Genomic DNA, 23813 nt, shown 5'->3' on the forward strand with positions numbered 1-23813 from the left:
GGAGCGGTGTCCGTCCAATGAACATCAGAGAAATGGATTTTAACCGTAAGTCAAAAATCCTGTTATTATGCTCTAACAAGCAAACAGACGTATACTGATTTGGTGGAATGTTATAACTGTATCTTTGTAGTAAACTGCTGTGTCTTTCTTGGGTATGAATTGCCTTTTAATAAAAAAAAAAAAAAAAAAGTTAATAGAACAGGTTATTTAGACTGACTAGGTAAAATGTTTACATTCTTTCTTTGCAGCAGAAACACAGCAGTCCAGGATCTGATAGAATGCATAGAAAACAGATTCAGTTTAATGCCCTACACAATAGTACATACATTCTTACTTTTTACTCCCAAGTATGGTAAGTTTAGTCACTCTAGTTGTAACTTACAGAGAAGTCTTAGGAGATGCACCACTCCATGAGACAAGGCTTGGCTAATTACCGGCCAGCAGCATTGTCACCTGGAGTGGTAAGGGGAGTAAAAATATATACTCCTTCATATCTGTAAGTACAGGGTACTTTAATTGCTCCTGGCAGCTTGACAAAGCAGCTGGGTGGGAACGAATATTAAAATCTATGCATTGCTGTGGAGGGGGAATTGGAAGTGAACCATTTGCATTGATGTGCAAGCATCTGTATAAAAATCAGTTTGATATACACATACATATATACACACACACACTATAATAAATATATAATATCGCTCTCTATCCTTTTAACTTTAGTCCATAGAAAACTGATTTATCTTATTCATTGAGGAAAATGGAATTCCCTTTTGCATCTGCCTTGGCTCTGGATGGTTTTGGAACTTGTCTCCATATTTTTTTCTTTTTTTTTTTTTTTTTTTGTAATTTGTAAAAAGCCGGAAGGATTTAATCTGCTTCATTCTCAATGTAAGTTCAATACATAGAAAATCCAGCAGTGAGTGAGATTTTGTGGTGACCTGGAGCTGCAAACTAATGCTGGCCATACACTATACGAAAAATCGTTCAAACTCCTTTTCGAAAAAAAAAAAAGGAACATTTGGCCGATCAGACGATCGTGATATCATGTAATGACCAATAAATAATGGACATTTGGTTTTTGTTAGTTTTTTCACATATGCCTAATGCAAACAGTTTGGACAAGAAACGCCTTAACCCTTCAATTTATCGTTTGTGCGATAGAAAATTTCCAAATTTGTCCTTCGTTTTTGTTTTTTGTTTTTTTTGCTCAAAAACGACACAACCAGTTTACAGATTTGTGCTCATTACCTGGCTGAAAAACGAATGAACTGTCAAAATGACCGAATTTCAGCCGATTTTTTTGCATATATATAGCCACCATAAAAAATTGTTTAGTTTTCTGATTCCGCTGGGTTTATTCTTCTAATATCTGTCAGACTGAACACCGTTCGCCTTATCAGTATTACATTCTATAAAATGCTACGTTCTAAGGAAAATTTGAATATCGCTAAGCTTAACCTTGTCTCTGTTAACAGCTGATTTGTTTTTACAGTGGTTGGCTTAGGAGAGATTTGATGGTATAGTCAAAATGTCGTTTAAAGTAAAAGATAGTAAATCTATTCATGAACACTTAATCATACAGTATAGGACACCAGCGATGTATTCAGGCACAATGGGTTATAGGTTCAGGTGAGTGGACACTGGCAATCTTTTGAGGACATACAATTCCCTAAAATTCAACTAGTCAGACCTCAGTTTCAAGTGGATGACCAGGTGTTACATCACACCACTGGTTGCACATATTAACGCTACTTTTGCGATTAAGGCCTTCACCTGGTCTTCTGTTTTTTTTTTTTTTTTTTACGTTTTACCATGTAGATACCCAATCTTCTGTGGATGCAGCTTTTGGCTGCAAGGTTCTTGCAACAGCGCTCAAACTTGCTTTTAGCCCTGTTTTTCGGGCCTTTTTAGAACAGTTCCGCTAACCCAGTTGCCCATCCTTGTATTTTTTGTTTGGGGATGTCCTATGGTTTATAATTAACCACTTGCCGACCGCTTACTGTATATAAACGGCGGCAGAGTGGCACCTACAGGCAGAATCGCGTATATAAACGTCATCTGCCTGGGAGGAGCTATGGAGCGAGCGCTGGCACGCTCCCGCCTCTGATCGTCAGCGGGGAACTGGTGCGTGTCAGGCGGCTCCGTTTGCCGCCTGACACCCTCTATCTCTCCCCGCTGAGAGAAAAGGACAGACCGCTGATGTAAACACAGCCGTCCGTCCTTCTGCCTGCAATGATCACAGAGACTTATGTGATCCTGCTATATAGGATCGCATGTCTCTGTGATCCTTTCAAAAGCCCAACCCCCCCCCCCCCCCACAGTTAGAATCACTCCCCTAGTCTTACATTTAACCCTTCATCACCAACAGTATTGACCCCTTCCCTGCCAATGTCATTACAGTAAGTGCATATTTTTAGCACTGATTACTGTAATAATGTCACTGGTACTCCCAAAAGTGTCAAATGTCAGGGGTCCGATCTGTCAGCTGCAATGTCGCAGTCCCACAAAAAATCGCAAATTGCTGCCATTACTAGTAAAAAAAAAAAAAAAAAAAAAAATTACACCTTTTTCTTGTAGATAGTAGCCACAATAACTTTTGCGCAAACCAATCCAAATACGCTTATTTCAACTTTTTTTTTCTTTTACCAAAACTATGTAGCAGAAAACAACGTGGCCTAAAATTGTTAATTTTTTTTTTTTTTTTTGGGACTGTCGTATAGCAGAATGTGAAAAATATTATTTTTTTGTTTTATAGCGCTAAAAAAAAAAATCGCACAGGTGATCAAATACCACCAAAAGAAAGCTCTATTTGTGGGGAAAAGAGAACGACTGCGCAATTGTCCGTTAAAGTCACACAGTGTCGAATCGCAAAATAGGGCCTGGTCGTTAAGCAGGAAAATCTTCCGGTCCAGAAGTGGTTAAGTTGCCTGTGTCCTGTACTGTACTATTAAGATCAGAGGATTTTTTTTTACTTGCCTGTAAATTCCATAACAGTAGAAGACACTGGCCACTCCCTAAACGCTCCCTGTTACCTGCATATCTTGCTATAAAATTGAGGACTCGCTGAGTGGGGTAGGGTTTAGTGGAGGCACTTCAGGGGTGCATGTCCTCAAAAGCTTGCCAGTGACCAATCACCTGAAAGTACAAGTCTATCTGGCATATGATTAAGTTGCCTGTATCTAGTACTGAACTCTAAGACGGGTCGGCAAACTACCGCCAGTTGGCTTGATGTGGCTCTTTGCTTGCCTTAATCTGGCCCCCCGGGGCAGTATTCCTTCCACTGATGCCAACAATGGGATACTACTCCTTCCACTGATACTACAGATGGAGCACTGCTCCTCCCACTGACTCCAAATTATGGGGCGCTATTCCTCCTGCTGACACCAAATTATGGGGCACCATTCCTACCACTGATACCAATGATGTAATTTTTACTCCCACTGACCACCAAACCTATGGCATTGTTTACTCCCACCGATGCCTGGGCATTTCTACTTCTACTGGGCAGAGTTTGGTTCACCTAAAGATTTAGAGAGCAGTAAATTGACCCTTTGTTTCGAAAGTTTGGAGGTGCCTGCTCTGATATGGATCGTACAGGCGAGTCAAAATTCTTCTGTTCTCTATCGTCTGTTGTGGTACACAGCTTTATAGTAAGAAAACTAGCTGTTGTCTACAAGAAAAATACACTAGGCATGCTAAGCATACTTTGTAGAGAACCGAGGGCCAGCCCCTTTGATACCCCCCCTACACAACACTTGGCTAATTTCACTTAGTGTGCCTGTGAGAATGAATGTATTTGTTTTTTTTCCTGCAGTTTTTTTGTGCTTCAACTGGAAGATGTTTAATTTTTTCTGGTTTATTGGTTTAATGTTTGATAGATATTGGAAATCCTGAAAGTCTCTCCAGTTAGCCTACAAGCACAGGTTTTTCCAGTTCAATAAGTATACTGGGGTTCTCTCTGAGATGGTTTTAAAGTCAGCAGTGATGACCTGCTTGTGTTCCAAATCGCACAGGGCTCCGCTATTCATGTCTGTTTTACCAGTAAATTCTGGGTATTCCTTGCAGAGTTATCCGTACCAGTTCTGTAGCATTTTATCTGTTCCGGTGTCTGAAGACCCAATGTTGTATCTAGTGACTAGCAGTTGTTTTTTACCTTGCTGATAAGGTAGTGTGGAGCTTCTGCAGTGGATGAGAACGGCTAGGAACTGTATTCGAGGAGTTTCTCCCTTCTCTTTAGGCACCCAATGTAGTTTATCTTCTGCAGTGGATGAGAACGGCTAGGAACTGTATTCGAGGAGTTTCTCCCTTCTCTTTAGGCACCCAATGTAGTTTATCTTTGTATATGGTGTGCATATTGGGCAGTTTGTTTGAGTTCATCGCCTTCAGCTACGGATTTGCTGACTGTTTACTCAAGAGTGCATGCCTGTATCGGCTGTTCCTTCCTGTAGTTTCCATTTTCGGGAAGACTTTCTGCAACAGTTTTGCTTCATGTGTTCAGACAATTTTGGTGTTCCATAGCATTGCCTGCAGTAAGGCATGTGACGGTATCAGATTTCCATGCTACGATTAATTAAGGTTTTGCCACGGTATACAGGGCCCCCCGTCCTGCCTGGTCTCCCTCCTGGGTCCCTGTAAGCCTTTTTTGGCCATTTTGTTGTAGCCTGTGTGTTTCTATACACAGCGGCCATGTTTGTGTAGTTTGGTGGCCATTTTCTTGTGATTTGCCATTGGAAATAGTGGTGGAGCCATGTGGGCGGCGATTTCAGCGGTGGGAGCCCCTCATCCCCTGGTGCTGACTCCTGGATCATTTAACTTCCTGATCGCCGCACGTGTAGTGCAGATTCTCTTGGTGGCTGCAGGTGCCTCTTTCTGTGGATGGTGAGTCTGGTGGGGTCCTCTCCTCTGCTGAGGAGCGCTTTGTGCCTGGCAACCGGGTGCTGTTACCAGCGCTGTGGGGGTTGTCCCTTAGGAGTGTGTTACACTTTTTGCGGGGTCCCCTTGGTGACTCATGGAGTTTTTGGTGCACATTTACCCACCTGATCCCCCTCTGACACTGTGGGTCCCAACCATCTATCCATGTACTGACTGTGGTACTGGAGTCTGTGTCCTGGGTGGAGATGGCTTTCGGCGACGGGCTAGCAAAATGGCCCCCCCGCCTTCCCCTGCCTCCTCTCATCTGATACTGAACCTGATCCGGCCACTGCAGACGTAAGTCACCCTGCTGGGTCTGCAACCACGCGCCTGGAATCCCCTCATAGTGAGGATGATTCCTCCACATCTGCGACCGCGCACAAAAAGGCTCTGGTGATGCACTGATTGTATCTGTGCGGGAGACCGTAAAGATGGAGGACACAGCTGAAGCTGCGACAGAGGCGCAGATACCCTTTGACACTCACCAGTCATCCAGAGCTGCAAAAGTGTTTTCTTTCCCTGCCTATTTTGACAGAGTTGTCGCTAAAGAGTGGGGGTGACTAAACCATCCCCGTGGGGTTCCTAAGCACTTTACTAGGCATTACCCCATGAGGAGTCCCTCCTTAAGAAGTAGACTGTGCCACCAGTGGTGGACCCTCCGGTTTCCAGAATAAACAAGGCAACTATGATTCCAGTTGAAGAGTCCCTAGCCTTTAAGGATCCGGTTGACCGGAAGGTGGAGGCTGTGGCCCACAATATGTGCACTCTGACTGGTTCGGCAATGAGGCCGGTGTTCACCATTGCCCTGGTGTCGCAAACTCTGACCGAGTTGGCTAAGCTCTTAGGCCGTGACCTAAGGGAGGGACAGCTCCCCCTGCCTTTGCCGAGCTGGTGGACCAGCTGGTCTAAGGGCTGCAGTTTCTGTGGTCCCTCTTTAGATGCTGCTCCCCAATGGCTCACCTTTGTTTTGGCAGTGGTCCTTGGGGGTGTCTTTTGGCTCAAGTGCTGGTCTGCGGATCAGACTTCAAAAAAGGCCTTGACTGATCTTCCTTTCCAAGGAGATCGCCTGTTTGGAGCTACCCTGGTTGACATCATTAAATGTCTCGCGTGGGGAGTACTTTTTTTCCCGCAGGCTACTATAGGCAAGGAACCTCATCATAGACGTGGGCTTTCCTTCTCAGCTCATACGTTTTTTGCCCCTCTGGGTTGATTGACAAGGGTTTGACGCCTTTCAGGGCCTCTTCAGGAGGATCCAAAAGAACCTGGTCTGGCATGCCAAGATCGGGCTTCTCCAGACCCATGGAAAAGGCTCCTTCAGCATGAATGTGCGCCCTCACCCGTATCGGGGGTGGGGGGGTCGCATCTTCGCTGACTACCAGGCCCGTGGACTTCCCTAATGCAAGACAAGTGGGTCCACTAAGTCAATCGGTCCGGCTACAAGATCGAGTTTTGCTGTTGTCACCCGCCACTGGTTTTTCCTTCCAATGTGCGCCTGTCCCCAGACCGCTTACGAGGCCTGTTTGGGGCAGTACAAGACCCGTTCCTTCAAGGGATGATTGTCCTGGTTCCAACTCCGGAACTTTTTTGTGGTTTTTACTCAAACCTGTCCACAGGCCCCAGGAAGGAAGGCAAAGTGCGTCCAATCCTGGACCTCAAGGCGCTCAACTGCTTTGTGCGAGTACACAAGTTCAGAATGGAATCCATTCGAACTGTGGTGGCATCCCTGCATCAGGTAGATTTCCTCGCCTATATCGATATCAAGGATGCCTACCTTCACATTCCAATATGTGCCAGTCACCAGTGTTTTCTCCGCTTTGCTGTGGGAGAGGAGTGTTCTTGGTTTGTGGCATTACCCTTTGGTCTCGCCTCTGCTCCTCAGGTCTTCTCAAAAGTGTTAGCCCTGGTGCTAGCTTTGCTACGCCAATGGGGGATCGTGGTACTGAGCTACTTGGACGATCTCCTGCAAACGGAGTCTCCCTCTGCTCTGGTGGAGAACCTGGAGATCACAATACAAACTCTGCGGGAGTTCGGCTGGATTCTGAATTTTCAGAAATATGCACTGGCTCTGTCCACGAAGCTGGACTATCTGGGCCTGACTCTGGACTCGGCTTTAGCCAGAGTGCTCCTTCCTCTGGACAAACTCCAGAAATTGCACCTGCTGTCCAACAGATGGTCGTCCCTCTGCATTTGCATACGGGTGCTTGGCCCTTATGGTGTCTACCTTCGAGGCGGTTCTGTTTGCATATTTCCATATGAGGTCCCTGCAAAGGGAGATTCTGACCAAGTAGGACAAGACTCTGCAGTCTCTGGACAATCAGATCCGGCTGAGTCGGGGAATGAGGCAGTCCCTGATATGGTGGCTTCGTTCTCTGGCGCTTCGACTGGGAAAATCCTTCCTACCCTTGCATTGGTTGGAATTACGAGCAATCAGACTGTCTGGATCTTTAAACAGATCGTCTTCAGGGTTGTCCAGTGCCTATTCAATTGGACAATGCCACGGCCGTTGCTTATGTCAATCACCAAGGGGGCACAAGAAGTGTCCTGGTGGCTCTTGAGATAGCTGGCATTCTAAGGTGGGCAGAACGGTTCGTTCCAACCCTCTCCGCCGTACACATTCCCGGGGTGGAAAATTGGCAGTCGGGACCACGGGGTGTGGTCTCTTTATCCGGAGGTGTTCATTAGCTGTCTCCGGCTGGGCACCCCTGAGGTGGATCTGTTGGCGTCTTGGCTCAACAGAAAGGTGCAGAGGTTTGTGGCTCAGTAAAGGGATCCTCTGACGGACACCACAGATGCGCTGGTGGCCCCATGGGGTCAGTATCGGCGGATTTACGCCTACCCTCTCAAACTTCTGCCCAGACTTCTATGCATGATCGACTGGTCATCTTAGTGGCTCCAGACTGGCTTTGCCGGGCTTGGTACGCCGGTCTGATGCGGCTGGCCACCGACGTTCCTTGGACGTTTCCTCTCAGGGAGGATCTTCTGTCCCAAGGACCGATCTTCCATCCTGCTTTACAGTCGCTGGCTTTGACAGCTTGGTTGTTGTATGCCAGGTGCTAAAGGATAAGGGTTTATATGAATCGGTGATTCCTACACTGTTGAAAGCTAGGAAATCTACTTCTAGGAAGATCTACCATCGTACGTAGAAGACTTGCATTGGGTGGTGTGAGTCTCTTGGGGTTTGTCCTCGCTCCTTCTCGATAGCTTGGATCTTAACCTTCCTTCATCGGGGGGGGTTGAACAGAAGTTGGCCTTGAATACCATCAAGGGCCAGGTGTCGGCTTTGGTGGTCTTCCTCTTACGACCTTTGGCCACACACCCCCTAGTGCCTACCTTTCTTCAGGGTGCTCGACATTTGGTCCGTCCAGTACGGGCTCCGTTGCTGCCTTGGAATCTGTGTGGTGCTTTCAGCTCTACAGATGCCTCCCTTTGAAAATATTTGGGAGATTCCCCTGCTTATGTTGTCCCATAAGGTGGTCTTTTTGGTGGCCCTCACCTCTGCATGAAGGGTTTCGAAACTGGCGGCGTTATCCTGTCCACCCTATCTGATGATTCGGTGGTTCTTCACTCCTGTCCGTCTTTCCTTCCAAAGGTTGTCTCTGATTTTCATTTGAATGAAGACATTGTGGTGCCTTCCCTGTGTCCCAGGCCTAAACATCCAAAGGAAATTGCCTTGCCTGCCTTGGATATTGTCCAGGCATATAGGGTGTACCTGGCAGCTATGGAGTCTTTCAGGAAGTCAGACTCTCTATTTGTGCTCATGGATGGACCTAGTTAATGGTTGTCTGCTTCCTCTGCAAACATTTCCAGATGGATCGGACAGTCGGCTGGTTCAGGTCTTTTCCATCAGGGGTCAGGTTTCTCCTTTCCCTGTCAAGGCGCACTCTACTCGGGCGCTTAGTGCCTCCTGAGCCTTCCGTCATCAGGCGTCAGTGACGCAGGTTTGCAAGGCGGCCACCTAGTCGGTGCACACTTTTACATAGTTTTATAAAGTGGATGTGTTGGCATCTGCGGATGCTTCGTTTGGCCGCAAGGTTTTGCAAGCTGCTGTTTAAGAGGACCTGATACTCTTTTGAGGGTGTATTGTTTTTTTCAGGTGGGCTCCAGTTTTGTTGAGCTCCTGTTGGCTAATGTTTAGCCTTGGGAATTTTGTGGTTGTTCCCACCCTTCATGTTTAACACTGCTTTGGGAAGTCCCAATGGTTATGAATACCAGGAGCTGTGGCCGTCAATGAACAAGAGAATGGTATTTTTGGCTTACTGTAAAATCTATTTCTCTGATTTTTCATTGACTGGCATAGCAACCACCCCACTGTGGAGTTATTTTCCTGACACTGCTTGTTACAAAACTGAGTATCTATAGCAGAGAGAGGCAGTATACCCCCTGGGACTTCCCATGGGTGTAGCCAGAATTTATTTTCTGCCTAGTGTCCTCCTGTATGGGGCAGTATAACCCAATGGTTATGAATATCAAGAGCTGTCTGTCAATGAACATTGGAGAAATGGATTTTATGTTATGTCAAAAATCGAATTTCTCTATCTTTCATTGACAGACACAGCTCCATATTCTTCTTAACCATTAGGTTATACTGCCCAAACCCTCCCCCCTTTTCATGAGTAGGACACTAGGCAGGACAAATCTTTACCACGCCTATGGGGCAGTCTTGGAAAGCTGTGTGTCCAAAGAGTCTAGACTTTTCCGATCAATTTTCTGGAACTCAGAGCGATAATGCTTTGCTGGAGTCACTGGAGTGTTGGATCGGGGGAATGGTCCCTGCACCCGGAGGTGTTTTTACCTGCTGTGTGTCCGGTGGGGAACACCCAATGTAGACCTGTTCGTTTCTCAACTCAATGAGAAGGTACAGAGGTTTGTAGTCAGGTCTTGGGATCCTCTGGCCGATGCCACAGACGCACTAGTGTCTTCTTGGGGTCAGTATCGGCTGATCTATGCATTTCCTCCACTGAAACTTCTTCAGAGGCTTCTGCGCAGTATAGAGGTGGAAGGTATTCCGGTCATTCTGGTGGTCCTAGACTGGCCTCGCCGGTCTTGGTACGTAGATCTGGTAGGGTTGGTCACCGATGCTCCTTGGAGAATTCCTCTCAGGGAAGATCGGCTGTCTCAAGTGCCAATCTTCCACTCTGCTCTACAGTCGCTGGCTTTTACAGCGTGGCTGTTAAAAGCCAGGTATTGAAGGACAGGGGTCTTTCTGACTCAGTGATTCCTACACTGTTGAAGGCTAGAAAATCTACCTCCAGGAAGATTTATCATACATCTCATGGTGTGAATCGCTTAAGATGCATCCATGCTCCTTTTCAGTGGCCAGGATTTTGGCTTTTCTCCACAGAGTGCTATTATCTGGTGGTCCACAGAGATAAAGTGGTACTTCGACCTAAACTTAATCAGTAGTTTCTTCCTAAGGTGGTTTCTGATTTCCATTTCAATGAATGCAGTGACATTGTACTGCCTTCACTCTGTCCTAAGCCCAAGCATCCCAAGGAAATTGCCTTGCAATCTTTGGATGTGGTTCAGGCAATTAGGGTTTACCTAGCGGTTACTGAGTCTTTCAGGAAGTCAGACTTTTTGTCCTCACGGAAGGACCTTGGAAAGGATTGGCTGCCTCTACTGTGACCATATCCAGATGAATCAGGCAGACTGTGGTACCAGGCGTATTCACTTAAGTGTCAGGTTCCACCTTTCCCTGTGAAGGCGCATTCTACTAGGGCCCTGAGTGCCTCTTGGGCTTTTCGCCCTGGTGTAAATCTCAACGATTGCACACATTGCTCCCCCTGTTTGGCCTCCACTCCAACTGCTGTGGGATGTAAATGCATGTTGGTGTTGCAAAGACCCCATTTAAATCTATTAAGCACATTCCCTTGACATTATCAAGCAAGTAGCCCTTTTTTGTGGCTATTGCTGCAGCCAGAAGGGTTCCTGTGTTATCAGTGTTGTCCTACAACGATCCCCATTGTATAAAGAAAATGTTTTAGACCAAGGATAAAAAAAAGGAAAAGAGCGCCCAACCGCCCTAGCATAACACCATTTATTGCAGATAAAAATAAGACTGTAGATAATACACTCACATTTAGAAGATGAATGTAAAACACATCATACACATCGATAAACCCCAGAACGTCAGCAGCTCTCTCCTGTGGATGACTCCCACTTGCCATCCATCCACTCTCAATCTCCTGCGAACCGAGACCTTTTCCCTCCAATGCCCACTCCACTAGTGAGCGTTTTTCTTGGGCTTTTTGGCGCCTCAGTGTTAACAGATCTGTAAGGCTGCAACCTGTTATTCTGCACGTACTTTCTCTAAGTTTTTTACAATATTAAAGTATCTGCCTTTACAGATGCTAGTTGCGGTTCTTAAGTTCTGTAAGGGACTATTTCTTTTGTTGTGCTTTTCTCTTGTTGGCTGGTTCAGTGGTTTTGTTTGGATGTGTCAACCACTCTGTTTGGACTGCTTTTTGACCTCCCTAGGTTTCTTACGATTAAGCTGTGTTGCTCAATGGACATTAGGAAAAATGTGATTTTTGTTCACTAAAAAAAAAAATCCTCATCTCCTTTTTGTGGCCTAGCTCCCTCCCCTCGTGATCATTCACTGGACTGTTTGGTACACCTGGACAAATGAGATGGGGGGGGGGAGTTATAGCCTCATAGGGGCTGGCCTTTAGTTTTCTATGGTGCTTCTGGTCCATTTGTCCTCCAGCCAGCAGTATGGTCCATAACCATAGGTTTCTTACTATAAGCTGTGTCCCTCAATAAAACTTTAAAAATTTGATTGGGGTGAGTTCAAAAATCCTTTTATATTGATTATAGTTTTTAGCATTCCAATTTTAAAGCAGCATTTAAGTATCCTCACATAATGTCAAATTCGCTAATATGCACTGCATACTAGCACATTATGACAGATTTGCCTATTAAACTGAGCCCTCCAGCAGTGCGCTGTCACCACTGTAGATGCTTCCATCTTCGTCTGTCTTCCCTCCGGGGCTGTTTGAATGCCCAGGCCATAATACAGACACCCACACACGGGAGTCATGATCGCAGCATAGCGCTTTGAATTGATGCCACATTCAGTGTGCCCTCAATTCAGAGCACACTGTGCATGCGCTGGTGACATCACCGGCTGCTGCAACTGTGAATATCTCCTAAAAGGTGCACGTTTAAGAGATATTCACTGTACCTACAGGTAAGCCTTATTAAATTTACTACCACTTTAAGTGATGTATCTAGTTGTTGAAAAAATGTTTTTGGACATTGCAATCGGTATCCCCAATATACTTTTTTTTAATCTAAGATAGCACTTGTTAACGCATTATGGGAATGATTATGTTTTGTTTACATTTTAGGTGCTCTACCTGGATATGCAATTGCCGTGACTTTGACAAATGCTATCAAAAATAAGGCCGTGAATGATGATATTTTAAATATTTTAAAAGATTTACCAAATCCAAATCAAGACGATGATGATGGTAAGTATGCACTATGCTTTTGGACATGGGAACATATTACGTGCTGGACAGAATAAATTGAAAAACACAACAGTTTACAGACATTAATTATTTTGCGTGATTTGCTTTGCTTTCCTCATCTTTAAATTTTGTTTTGCTTGTAGATGAAGGAATCAGCTATAATCCACTCAAAATAGAAGTGTTTTTACAGTGCCTGCTCAACCTGGCTTGTAAATCTTTCAGTCATTCATTTAGTGCACTTGCAAAGTAAGTAGGACCAGTAAATGAATTTGATTATCTGTAGTGCATGCCTTTTTACTGAGTTTTAGAATGTTTAGTGTTGCTTTTTTTTCCCCCCCAGATTTCATGAAGTATTAAAAGCACTAACTGACAGTGAAGAAGGGAAGCTTCATGTTCTGAGAGTTGTTTATGATGTCTGGAAAAACCATCCCCAGGTATGGATTTTGAGTGGTGTTTGATGTCTGGAAAAGGAGAAAACCCGTCCAGCAGTGCTATATCAGTTATGGGTGCTGGTGTGATTAATCCCTATTGTTTACGTATGCCTGTCTGTGCAGAGGGAACAGCACATACCAATGTTTTCCAAATGTGGGGGTTAGGGTCAGGTAAGTATGTGTTGACTAAACTTTGTAAGCGCTCTCCCTTACAGTTCTTTTATAATCTAGAGCCTGTTAAATCATGGGAAGCAAATTGGAATCTTAGTTTACACCACACTTTAAATAGAATGTTAGTTTACATTGTATAATGACCCACTCAGATAAGGAACAATTTTTTTTTTTCCCCCGCAATCCATAAAGGGACACAGTTTCATGGTAAAAACCCTTTGGTTATACTGCTGTCTCCAGGAGAAATACACTAGGCACATAGAAAACTGAAGGCCAGCCCTCTTGAGGCTATAACACTTCCCGCCCAATGCAGGGGTTTTCTTAGTCCATTAAGTATACTGGTGTTCCCTCTATGGCACTCATTTTAGGTGATGCAGTACCACCTGCCTGATGATTCATATCCCCAGATATAGAAGCCACAGCCTGTCTAGTCAGATTACACATACCACTCACATCACCACAGCGCAAAAGAGGTCAGTGCTAAGGATGCCTGTGGAACAGCACCCTCAACATATTGCGGTTTCACAGCAGAAATGTGTTCTAACATTCAAAAAAAGGTGCCTGCACTTTTTTTTTTTTTTTTCTTCCCTCTATCTAAAGCACAACCGCACAGAATTCTCATGGTGCTTTTACATCATGCGATTTTCTTGTGGGGGGAATCAGAGCGTTTTTCAGTGCACCTCTGAGTTAACAGCACCTCTAAGGGTTTTCGATGAAGCACCGCATATATGTGAACATTAGCCTTATTATGTTTTCAAAGACTGGTTTATCTGTTCTAGGTAGGGCAGCTAGAAATTCACTGCGTCCCCCTTCATCATCATCGGTACGGTGTGCCCCATAGGTTTTTTTTTTTTTTTTTGCTTACTAGAGCCCTATGGTTTGGAAAGGCAGCAGATGAAGCAGCAGAGGGCTTTGTTCTGTATCTGGGTTGCAGGGCGTCAGAGGGAGAATCTTCCATATCCGACAGGGGTCGGTGTTATCAGGCTGCTGGAGGTTGTGAGCACTGCTCCATGCTGAGTGCCGGCTCCATCTTGGGACTCCTCATGCTGGGGCTATGGGAAGAAGTCAGTGAGCCAGTGGGGCCCCTCTAGCTGGGTTTTCTTGCAGCACATGATGCTGTGCACACCTCTGAAACGGCTATCCCGGGTACCATCCAAGCTACACCTCCCGCCTTCCTGAGTACCTTCCAAGCTACACCTTCCTCTGAGCAAACGGGAGGGGTTATAGCCCAAAGGAAGGCTGGCCTTCAGTTTTTTCCTAGTGCCAATTTCTCCTGTAGGCTGCAGTATAACCCCAGATTTCTTAATATGTATTCCTAAAATGGACTGTGAGACAAAACGGAAGACAAAGCTGGCCTATATTGGCTTGCTTAACCTCTTCCCTACTGGCGCATTGTAAATTGACGCCGGCAGGAAGGTCTCCTACCTCCGGGCGTACGTCATGACGTCCGCCCATTCTCGCCGCTCTACCGTGCACAGCATGGCGATCGGGGATGAGGTGTGTCCCTCGGGACAAAGCCCATCCCTGATCAGTGTAAATAGCCAATTAAAAAGTTTTGTTTGCTATGTGACCGGCTGTGTCCAATCACAGCCGGCCACAGGCACTGTCTCTGTGCACGTCCCCAGGGGTGCGCAGAGCAGGGTTGGAGGGTGTTACTGACACCGTCCATCCCCGATCTGGGCAAAGAGCCAATGAAATTGGCTCTTTACCACGTGACCGACTGTGTCCAATCACAGCCGGTCACAGAATGTAAACAAACCCGGTAACTAGCTGTTACCGGGCTCTCCTCCTCCACATACCGATCCTGTGGGAGAAGATTGTGGTAACAGCTAGTTACCGATTACAGTGCACACCAATCCCCCCCCCAATAAAGAGGACCTGTCACTAGCCCATCAGAGTACCGGAGTACCTGTCATCGGGTACTCTGATAACAGGTACTTGGGTAATCTGATGTGCTTATGACAGGTAGTCGGGTACTCTGATGGGCTGGTGACAGGTACTCAGAGTACCCGAGTACCTATCTGCAGCCCATGCCTCCTAGATTATGTGATGGGGTTTTTGCTTTCCAAAATTGTCATTTTGTGGGCATTTCCATTGTTCTGGTGCTCAAGGGCCTTCAAAAGTGTGATAGGTTGTAATGAAATTAGATGTGAAATGTATGCTCCTAGAATGCCTGAAGGTGCTACTTGGATGTCAGGCCTCTGTATGTGGCCAGGCTGTGTAAAAGTCTCACACATGGTATTGCCATACTCAGGAGGAGTAGCAGAATGTATTTTGGGGTGTAATTGTTGCTATGTGTTAGAAATATCCTAGAAATTGACTACTTTGTGTAAAAAAAAAAGGTTTTCATTTTCTTTCCACATTTTCCAAAAACTTGTGGAAAAAAAGGACATGTTCAAAAGACTCATTATGCCTCATAGAATATACGTTGGGGTTTTTGCTTTCCAAAATGGGGTCATTTTGTGGGTAATTCTATTGTCCTGGTGCTCCAGAGCCTTCAAAAGTGTGATGGGTCATTAGGAAATTATATGTGTAATTTATGCTCCTATAACACCTGACGGTGCTCCTTGCATGTTGGGCCTCTGTATGTGACCAGGCTGTGTAAATCTCACACGTGGTATTGCCATGCTCAGGAGGAGTAGCAGAATGTATTTTGGGGTGTAATTGCAAGTATGCATAATACTGTATGTGAGAAATAACTTGTTGATATGACAATTTTGTGTGTTAAAAAAAAAAAAAAAAAAATTTCTATATTTTCCCAAGAATTGTGGGGAAAAAATTACAACTTCAAAAAACTCACCATGCCTCTTAACCTCTTGCCGACCACCCACTGTATTACTGCGGCAGGGCGGCTCGGCTGCGCAAAATCACGTAGTACTACGTGATCTCGTGCACTAGGTCTCGGCGGCGCAGGAGCTGCGCTCCCGCTGTGTTTCGGCACAGCGGGAGGCGGGCCGCAGGAGGAGTGGCGGCGATTGCTGCCGGCCTTCCGTGATAGTCAGATAAATTGACTGACAGAAGACCCGCCTGCTTATGTAAACAAAGCAGGCGAGTCTTCTGATCGTGCAGGCAGGGAGAGATATCAGGAAGTTTCAGCTAAGCAGAAAAATAAATAAAAATTCCAAAAATCTATCCCGTAGTTTGTAAACGCTATAACTTTTGCGCAAACCAAATAAAATACGCTTTTTGGGATTTTTTTACCAAAAATATGTAGCAGAATACAAATTGGCTTTAACTGATAAAAAAAAAAATTAGATTACTTTATTGGGAATGTTTTTTATAGCAGCGTTTTTTTCATAATTGTTGCTCTTTTGTTTATAGCACAAAATCTAAAAACCGCAGAGGTGATCAAATGCCACCAAAAGAAAGCTCTATTTGTGGGGGAAAAAAAAGGACATCAATTGTATTTGGGTACAGCGTCACACAACCACGCAATTTTTCGTTAAAGTAACAGTGCGGAATCGCAAAAAATGGCCTGGTCATTAAGGGGGTAAAATCTTCCATAGCTGAAGTGGTTAATACCTTTGTACGGTCTACTTTCCAAAAAGGGGTAATTTGGGGGGGGGGGGTGTATATTTGTATTGTCCTGACATTTCAGGGCCTCAAGAAATTAGATCGGTACATCAGGTGTGTTCAATTTTCAATGATTGGCACCATAGCTTGTAGACTCTAAGGCTGGCCATACACTATACAATTTTCTTGTTCAACTTTCCTTTAGATTTACCAAAACCATGTAATATAGGGTCAAACCTAAACACTTTCAATTTGTATGCAGTCAGGCAGGCCCTTGCACTACATAGTTTAAGGTAAATCTAAAGGAAATTGAATAAGAAAATTGTATAGTGTATGGCCAGCCTAACTTTCACACAGGCTAAATAATAACTAATTTGGGTTATTTTTGCCAAAGATATGTAGCAGTATAAGTTTTGGCTCAAATTTATGAAAATTACCTATTTTAAAAATGTTATAATAGAAACTAAAACTAAATGTTTTTTTTTCTCACTTATATCGCAAAAAAATCAAAAAACCCAGTGGTGATTTAAGAAAGCTCTATTTGTGTGAAAAAAATGATAAAACATTTCATTGGGTACAGCGTTGCATGACTATCATTCAAAGTGTGAGAGCGCTGAAAACTGAAAAATTTGGTCTGGGCAGGAAGGGGGTGAAAGTGCACTGTATTGAAGTGGTTAAAATATTGTACTTGGCATTGCAAATCTCCACTCCAATGCATAAATTAGTGACTTAACATTTTCCCGGTAAATCTGTCTCTTGACTTGATGCGACAAATTTTGCACCCAAAAATAGTTTTGTCATTTATATGTGAAATATAACTTCACCTTTTTTTTTTTTGTATTTTAAGATGACTGCAGTTCTTGTAGATAAGCTTATACGGACCCAGATTGTTGACTGTGCTGCTGTGGCCAATTGGATTTTTTCCCCTGAGTTATCCCGTGAGTTTACAAGGTAATATTCGCCCCTCTTTGGTGTTTATTGGTAAGCAAAGTATCTTGATGCCTGTATAGTGGCAGAGTCATAGTGATTAACTATCAGCCACTTACATCAAGAATTCACATGATTCTATACATGGTTTGAGGCTTACAAGTCCTAGAAACTTTTAAAAACGTTGCCTTTCCCATGTTTTTTTACTGTAGATTATGCACTTTGGACATAGCTAGTAGAATTGATGGTTCCACTGAACTGGTATTGTAATGCTGATTTATATTGTATTTTGGAACTTTCTCTTTTAGATTGTACATTTGGGAAACTTTGCATTCTACAATTAGGAAAATGAACAAACATGTTCAGAGAATACAGAAGGAGTTAGAAGAAGCAAAGCAAAGACTGGCCAAGCAACACAAACGTGTATGTAATCTAGAGGGTGAATATGCAATTTTTGGGATTTTAGCCTGCAACTGAAGGGTGTAATGCTATGTGGTAATTGCTAATATACAGGGCTGTTTACCAATAACAAAATGGTTAAGGTCTTGTGTTGATAACATCGGTTTGAAATACTTCTGCATTCATTCAGAATTAATTTGATCTGCAGCTGACGACTTACTGACCTGCAATCGACTTCCTTTAAGCAGGTTTTGCAATCCTAAAGACTAAAATATTTTCACCATAGTTTACATCAGCTGCATGTTTTCAGTGAAATGAAAATTATTAAATTCTGTTTTAATTCAGAGGACTAAAACCAAAATGGCATTTTAATCAAAATACTGACTAAAACTAAATTGAAATTTGACGTTCCAATTAAGCGGTCAGAAAGCAATATTCTTGTTGTTCAGGTACTATGTGCAATGGCATTACAGCCAATTGAGTTCAATTGTGTGTTTTTTTTTTTTTTGCTTTTACATTTTAGTGCCGGTTCACACTTATGCGATGCGGGAAGGCTGCGAATTCGCAGCCTGTTCCCGCATCGCAAACGCACCCCTGGCAGTTCACATTGCCATATGCGATACGCTGGGGGTGTCAATGAAATCTTAACTACACCCCCAGTTTGATCGCATATCGCAGTGCGATCTGTACAGTTCGCACAGGATCGGATCGCACAAGTGTGAACCACTGTGCGATCCGATCCTGATGCGGCTGCAAAAAAGGGTCCTGTGCGTCTTTGCTGCCGGTGCAGTGCGAATTTAGCCATACAAAGTGTATGGCTAAACTCGCACCGCACAGCCGATCGCATGTAATGAAGGAGCAGTGCGCTCCGACATTACATGCGATCGCCGCAGCCGCACATATGTGAACCGACGCCTAAAGTTGCACTTCTGTTTGTCAAAAAGCAATATTTCGGTTTGTAAATATTACTGTAGATTTTAATCTACTAAAATGTACTGGAGATTTTAGTGGACTAAAATACAACTAGGCCTAAATTTGATGTAAAAAATAACACGGTTCATATACATATATATATATATATATAATGCTAATGCATGAGGAATGAGTTAGCCATGCTTTGCTCATTTTTAAAAATGAATCTAAATTTACAAACTCCAAATCAGCAACTCCAGACAATAGATGAGCTACTTGTATCTTGGGAAGCAGTGGCTGCACACAGTTGTAGAGACTAGGTTTAATCTGATTTTGAATGAGGATCCAGGGCATACAGATTTAATGGACTTCTTTCAGAAGGACGACTGAAGTCCATTATAAAAGGAGGACTGAGGCCCCTTATAAGACAATTTGATGTTGTAAACTCTACCTTTCATGCTAAAGTGGGCTCAGAAAGAAAACCACCTCATAGCGAATACAGCGTACTGCATTTTCTAGGACCCTGATTCAGGGTCATGAAGGATACAAGTAAAAACAGCTTTAGGTACTTTGGTTTTTATACTTAAATTTTCTAGCTGCCTCAATACCCAAGTCATACAGGCATTCCCATGTTCTGACTCCATTTATCTGCAAATTGTTCAAGTTTGGCAAATGTTTACATTTTATGTAGCACCCTCCTAGGTAGGTGCCTAGTGAGAAAGTAGTTTTGAGCTCTGTCTGCTTACCAGAAGAACTGCAAGTAAATCTAGATCGTTCTCTGCCTACCAGAGAGCAAGATCTGTTAGTAAGGTCTGCTCATTGTGCTCAGCATGCAATTAATTCAGTCTAGACTGTTGGACAGTGGAAGAAAACCTGATGAATGGGTGCATGGGCTTTTGATACAGTCCTGATTATTGGCAGAGGGCCTACATTTATATTTCCGAAGAGGTAATGAATCTCAGATTATAGACAAGCAACTCTATTGGGGTGGGGTTTTCATTGTAATGTTATAGTTCTACTCATCAGTCTTCATTATTTACAAATTTCTATGGTAGTCAATCAAAAGCATAAAACCTTTGAAACAAAGCTGTTTTTGAGACAGCCACATGGAAGTTCAGGAACACTAAGGATATATGTATTCATTCAGATGTCCTGGAAATGGTATGCAGCCTATTAGCAAGTGAATGTGCTTTATCAGACAAGTGACGTATATATGTGTAATTGCTTTCAGAGAGACAATGATGACGATAGTGGAAGGGAGGATGGACCCCTGGAGGAACAAATAGAGCGCCTGCAAGAAAAAGTGGAGGCTGCTCAAAGCGAACAGAAGAATCTTTTCCTTGTCATTTTCCAGGTAATTAACACAACTTAATTTATTCACTGCTCCTTTCTCACTCATATGGTTTAGAAGCTTTAGTAATGGTTGTTCTTTCAGCGCTTTATCATGATTCTGACTGAGCACTTAGTACGCTGTGAAACTGGAGGCATTGATGTGATCACTCCATGGTACAAGAACTGTATAGAAAGGCTTCAGCAAATCTTCCTACAGGTGAGTCAAACCTTCCTGAGTTATGTTTTTTTGAGGGGAATGAACTGCTGTAGCATGACACTAACTAAACTTTTTTTTTTCTTTTAGCATCATCAGATTATCCAGCAGTACATGGTGACCCTGGAAAATTTGTTGTTCACAGGAGAATTGGACCATCACATCCTGACAGTCTTCCAGCAATTCTGTGCACTACAGGCTTAATACAAACACTGGCAACCTGTCTGCACCTTACAGAGCTGGAGGCTAATTGGACAGTTTTTAAAGAAAACTATCAGTGACCCATTTTACATGTGGTTCTAGTAGATTAAAGGAAGACTTTTTTTGCTAGTGCTTAAAATGATCTGGCTCTTCAGTTCGGTAATGCAATATGGGTTTCTAGCAAAATCTTTTTTTTTTTTTTTTTTTTCATGAAGCTTTAGCATTCATGTGGTATGAATTTCCCGGTAATCTTTGTAGTCCTATTATAGAAAATTTTAATGTATCGTTATGCCTCCTTGTTGCAATGTGAAGATAGGAATCAAATTTTGTAAAGGGGCTGTACAACTTATATTATTTTTTTTATCTACACAAATATTTGGAGTTGTGAAACTTCATTTGCTTGCTTTTTTTTTCCTCATAAAATGTCTTATTTTTGACAAATGTCTCAATTTGAATACAAAAAAAAAAACTTTGTTTTTAAAAATTATTGTGTTTTTTCTTTGTCTGCATGTATAAAAAAATCTTGAACAAATCAAAATCTGTGTTGGAAGTCCTAGAGGCCAGTTCAGGTTGGGAATGTCTCATTCAGTGAAGCTGTACCATGTTTGAAAATGCTTGTAACATGCAGCTTCTAATACTAAATCAAACTTGGTTTCTATGTTTTAATAATGAAATATAGTTAAGCACTGAGGCTAATGAAAATCCTAAAAAGTTCACAAAACTTTTTTTCTAATGTGAACCAATAATAAACGTGGTGATACCACACTGCGTGTCTGATGTAGAATACGTTTTTAAAAGGGTCATGTATTTTCTTTGTGTCCCTTGTACCGAACACCGGTCTCTGCTTCCAATTCCAGCACACAACAAGCAGCCTATTTGACTAAAATGGAATTCTCTGCATCTACAGTGTGTCTCATTTTTGTGGACAGATTACAGCCCTAATACAGCTATCTTTGTACAGGACCCAAAAATGCCACGCCTCCTCTCCTGTTACTTCACCGGAGTCTGATCCCAGTATACCAGTATTCGAGGAATGAAGAGGCAGTATTGGAGGAAACTGCAGAAGACTTTTCTTCCTCAGATTGTCACAATGTTGAAGAGGGAGCTTCACACAACATGCTTGCAAAGGTTGAAAAGCTTATTATCTCGGTTTGAAAAAGCCTTGGCGTTGTGCAACCTGACTCTCTCCTCCATTTCACCATCCCCCTTTGGGTACAAAGAGACCTGCAAAACGGGGAACAATGTGCTGTCTATGATGACTCTCTCCTAATCCAGTTAGGGTGGTTAATGTGTGAGATGCCTCAGCCTTGCACTACCCTGCAAGCCAAACCCTCTGATATGTTTTTCCCCACTCACTGGGTCTTAGTCATAGAGGTAAAGGGCAGAGGCAGGACGGAAGAACCTGTGCATCAATGGATGTGAAGATGAGGGACGCATCAACCTGGAACGCCTTGAGTTGCAGCGTCTCCTCTTGGCTGACAGCACCCTCACTCAGTGTGAGAGGCGAGGTTTATCGGAGCGGAGCCCGCGGTCCATGGTATGGTGAGTGATGCTACACCCCCTGTGTCCCTGGGACAGTTGTGTGGGGCAGATGTGGGCCCTCCTGGGGATGTCAGAGCTGCGGTCTCTGTAAGGACCCCTTGGCCGGTCAGGACAGATCCTGCTCCATGTGGGGGCGCTCTAACGGCGTCCTAAGTTTGAGGGAGGTGGTGTATGGCTCATACCTTGTCCTGGGGGGTTTCTTGTGGTGGATTCCCATGGTTGCCTGGTTCCCTGGGCTCTTGGTTGCTGGCGCCGTTTCCGGCCGCCATTTTGGGTGTGGCCAGTCTGGCTGACATCAATGTAAGGGCAGCAGCCATTTTCTGCCTTGCTCTGTGTTTTGGCGCCGTTTTCAGGCGCTATCTTGGCTATGGGCAAGGCCGCACTGTATGGGCGGCAGCCATTTTCCCTGTGCTTCTTCTTTATTATTGGCACCATTTTCTTGTGGCTCAAAGGGGGAGTTTGGCCTCTAGTGATATGTCACCTCCTCCCAGAATCCCAGAAGTTCTCTGGACACAGGGGGGTTGTTAGTCTTTTTGGGCAATTTCTCAAACCCATTTAGCCTCATCAGTGGGTCTGCTAGCTAAAGGTGGACTCCGCAAGTAGCGCGATTTCACGGTGAGGACCGCTACCGTGGATTTAGATGGCCAGTGTACCTTTTTTTTTTTTTTTAATAATTTTACCAAAATGGAGTCCCAGAGTGAAAATTTCCCCACGAGCTTGTGTCTGTGCATCTGGGTCATCCGAATTCCCCTTCTCTGGCATCCCTGTCTGCAGCCATTGAAGCTCTGGCGTCCAAAGTTGATCTTGTCATGTCACGAGTTCCTATTAAAAAAACGGTCAATGCCCTCTCATTCTTCGGATTCTGAGCCTGAGGTGGTTGCCACGGACACTGCCCTCCCTGACGGATCCTGGTCTTCACACTCTGATGGCAAGGAGGAGGAATCGCGCCCCCCCCCCCCTCCCTAGCTGCGGCACGGGAATGCGCTTTGGTAGAAGCACTGGTTCACTCCGGTAGGGAGACTTTGCATATTGATGATGAGCCCACACAGTCAGGAAAGCGGGTTGTCTTTGGCTCCTGCAAAGCCCAGAAGTCTGGTCAGATTTTCCCCTGCCCCGAGAAGTTTCACGATATCATGAACGAACAGTGGCGGCGCATTAAGCACATGCTGGCAGTGCCTAAGCGTTTTCAATGCTGCTACCCCTTTGCGGACCCAGTTTCCAATCGCTGGACAGTGTCCCCTAAGGTGGACCACACTGTTTCCAGGTTGAATAAATCCACAGTGGTGCCTGTGGAGGACTCCCTGGTGTTTAAAGGACTGATGGACACTTGTGGAGTCACTTTCCCGCCACATGTACTTGGTGGCGGGCTCGCTCCTCAAGCCTGTGTTCGCTTCCGGGCTGGTTTTCAACTTGCTGCCTGAGTCGGTTCCCCCGACCTCTCATTGAGCTCACGGACCAAATGGCCCAGGCCATGGTGTATCTCTGTGATGCGGCCCTGGACGAAGCTCCCCTGGTCACAAGACTTTTTGCGGTGGGGATTGCACTCCGCTGCATGATTTGGCTTAAGAGCTGGTCGGCGGACCATGCCTCTAAGAAGACCTTGTCTGATCTCCCCTATATGGGGGAACGTCTTTTTGGGGACTCCTTGGATGAGATGGTCAAGGGTCTCACAGGGGGTAAGAGTACCCTTCTACCCCAATCCTTGAAGGTTAATGCACCCTGTGCTCGGCGGGGACCTTCCTTCAAGGCTCAACGGGGGCTTTTTCGTGCCTCAGGGGCGCAGGAAAAAGT

The 23813-nt window shown here is 44.4% G+C and overlaps 1 protein-coding gene across 1 annotated transcript in view; it reads left to right on the top strand.

Annotated features, from left to right (window-relative positions):
* Window positions 1–20963, top strand: part of NCBP1 (nuclear cap binding protein subunit 1) — an 82565-nt gene extending 61602 nt beyond the window's left edge. Inside the window, exons 16-23 of the mRNA XM_082243316.1 lie at window positions 12258–12380; window positions 12524–12626; window positions 12721–12814; window positions 17343–17446; window positions 17731–17845; window positions 19965–20087; window positions 20169–20282; window positions 20370–20963. Of these exons, the coding sequence (XP_082099442.1) occupies window positions 12258–12380; window positions 12524–12626; window positions 12721–12814; window positions 17343–17446; window positions 17731–17845; window positions 19965–20087; window positions 20169–20282; window positions 20370–20483 (890 nt within the window). The 3' untranslated portion in view covers window positions 20484–20963. The remainder of the gene's footprint in view (window positions 1–12257; window positions 12381–12523; window positions 12627–12720; window positions 12815–17342; window positions 17447–17730; window positions 17846–19964; window positions 20088–20168; window positions 20283–20369) is intronic.
* Window positions 20964–23813: the final 2850 nt, after the last annotated feature.

The sequence above is a fragment of the Pelophylax lessonae genome (genome assembly GCF_965119305.1).
Source record: "Pelophylax lessonae genome assembly, chromosome: 1".
In the NCBI taxonomy this organism is placed as follows: Eukaryota; Metazoa; Chordata; class Amphibia; order Anura; family Ranidae; genus Pelophylax; species Pelophylax lessonae.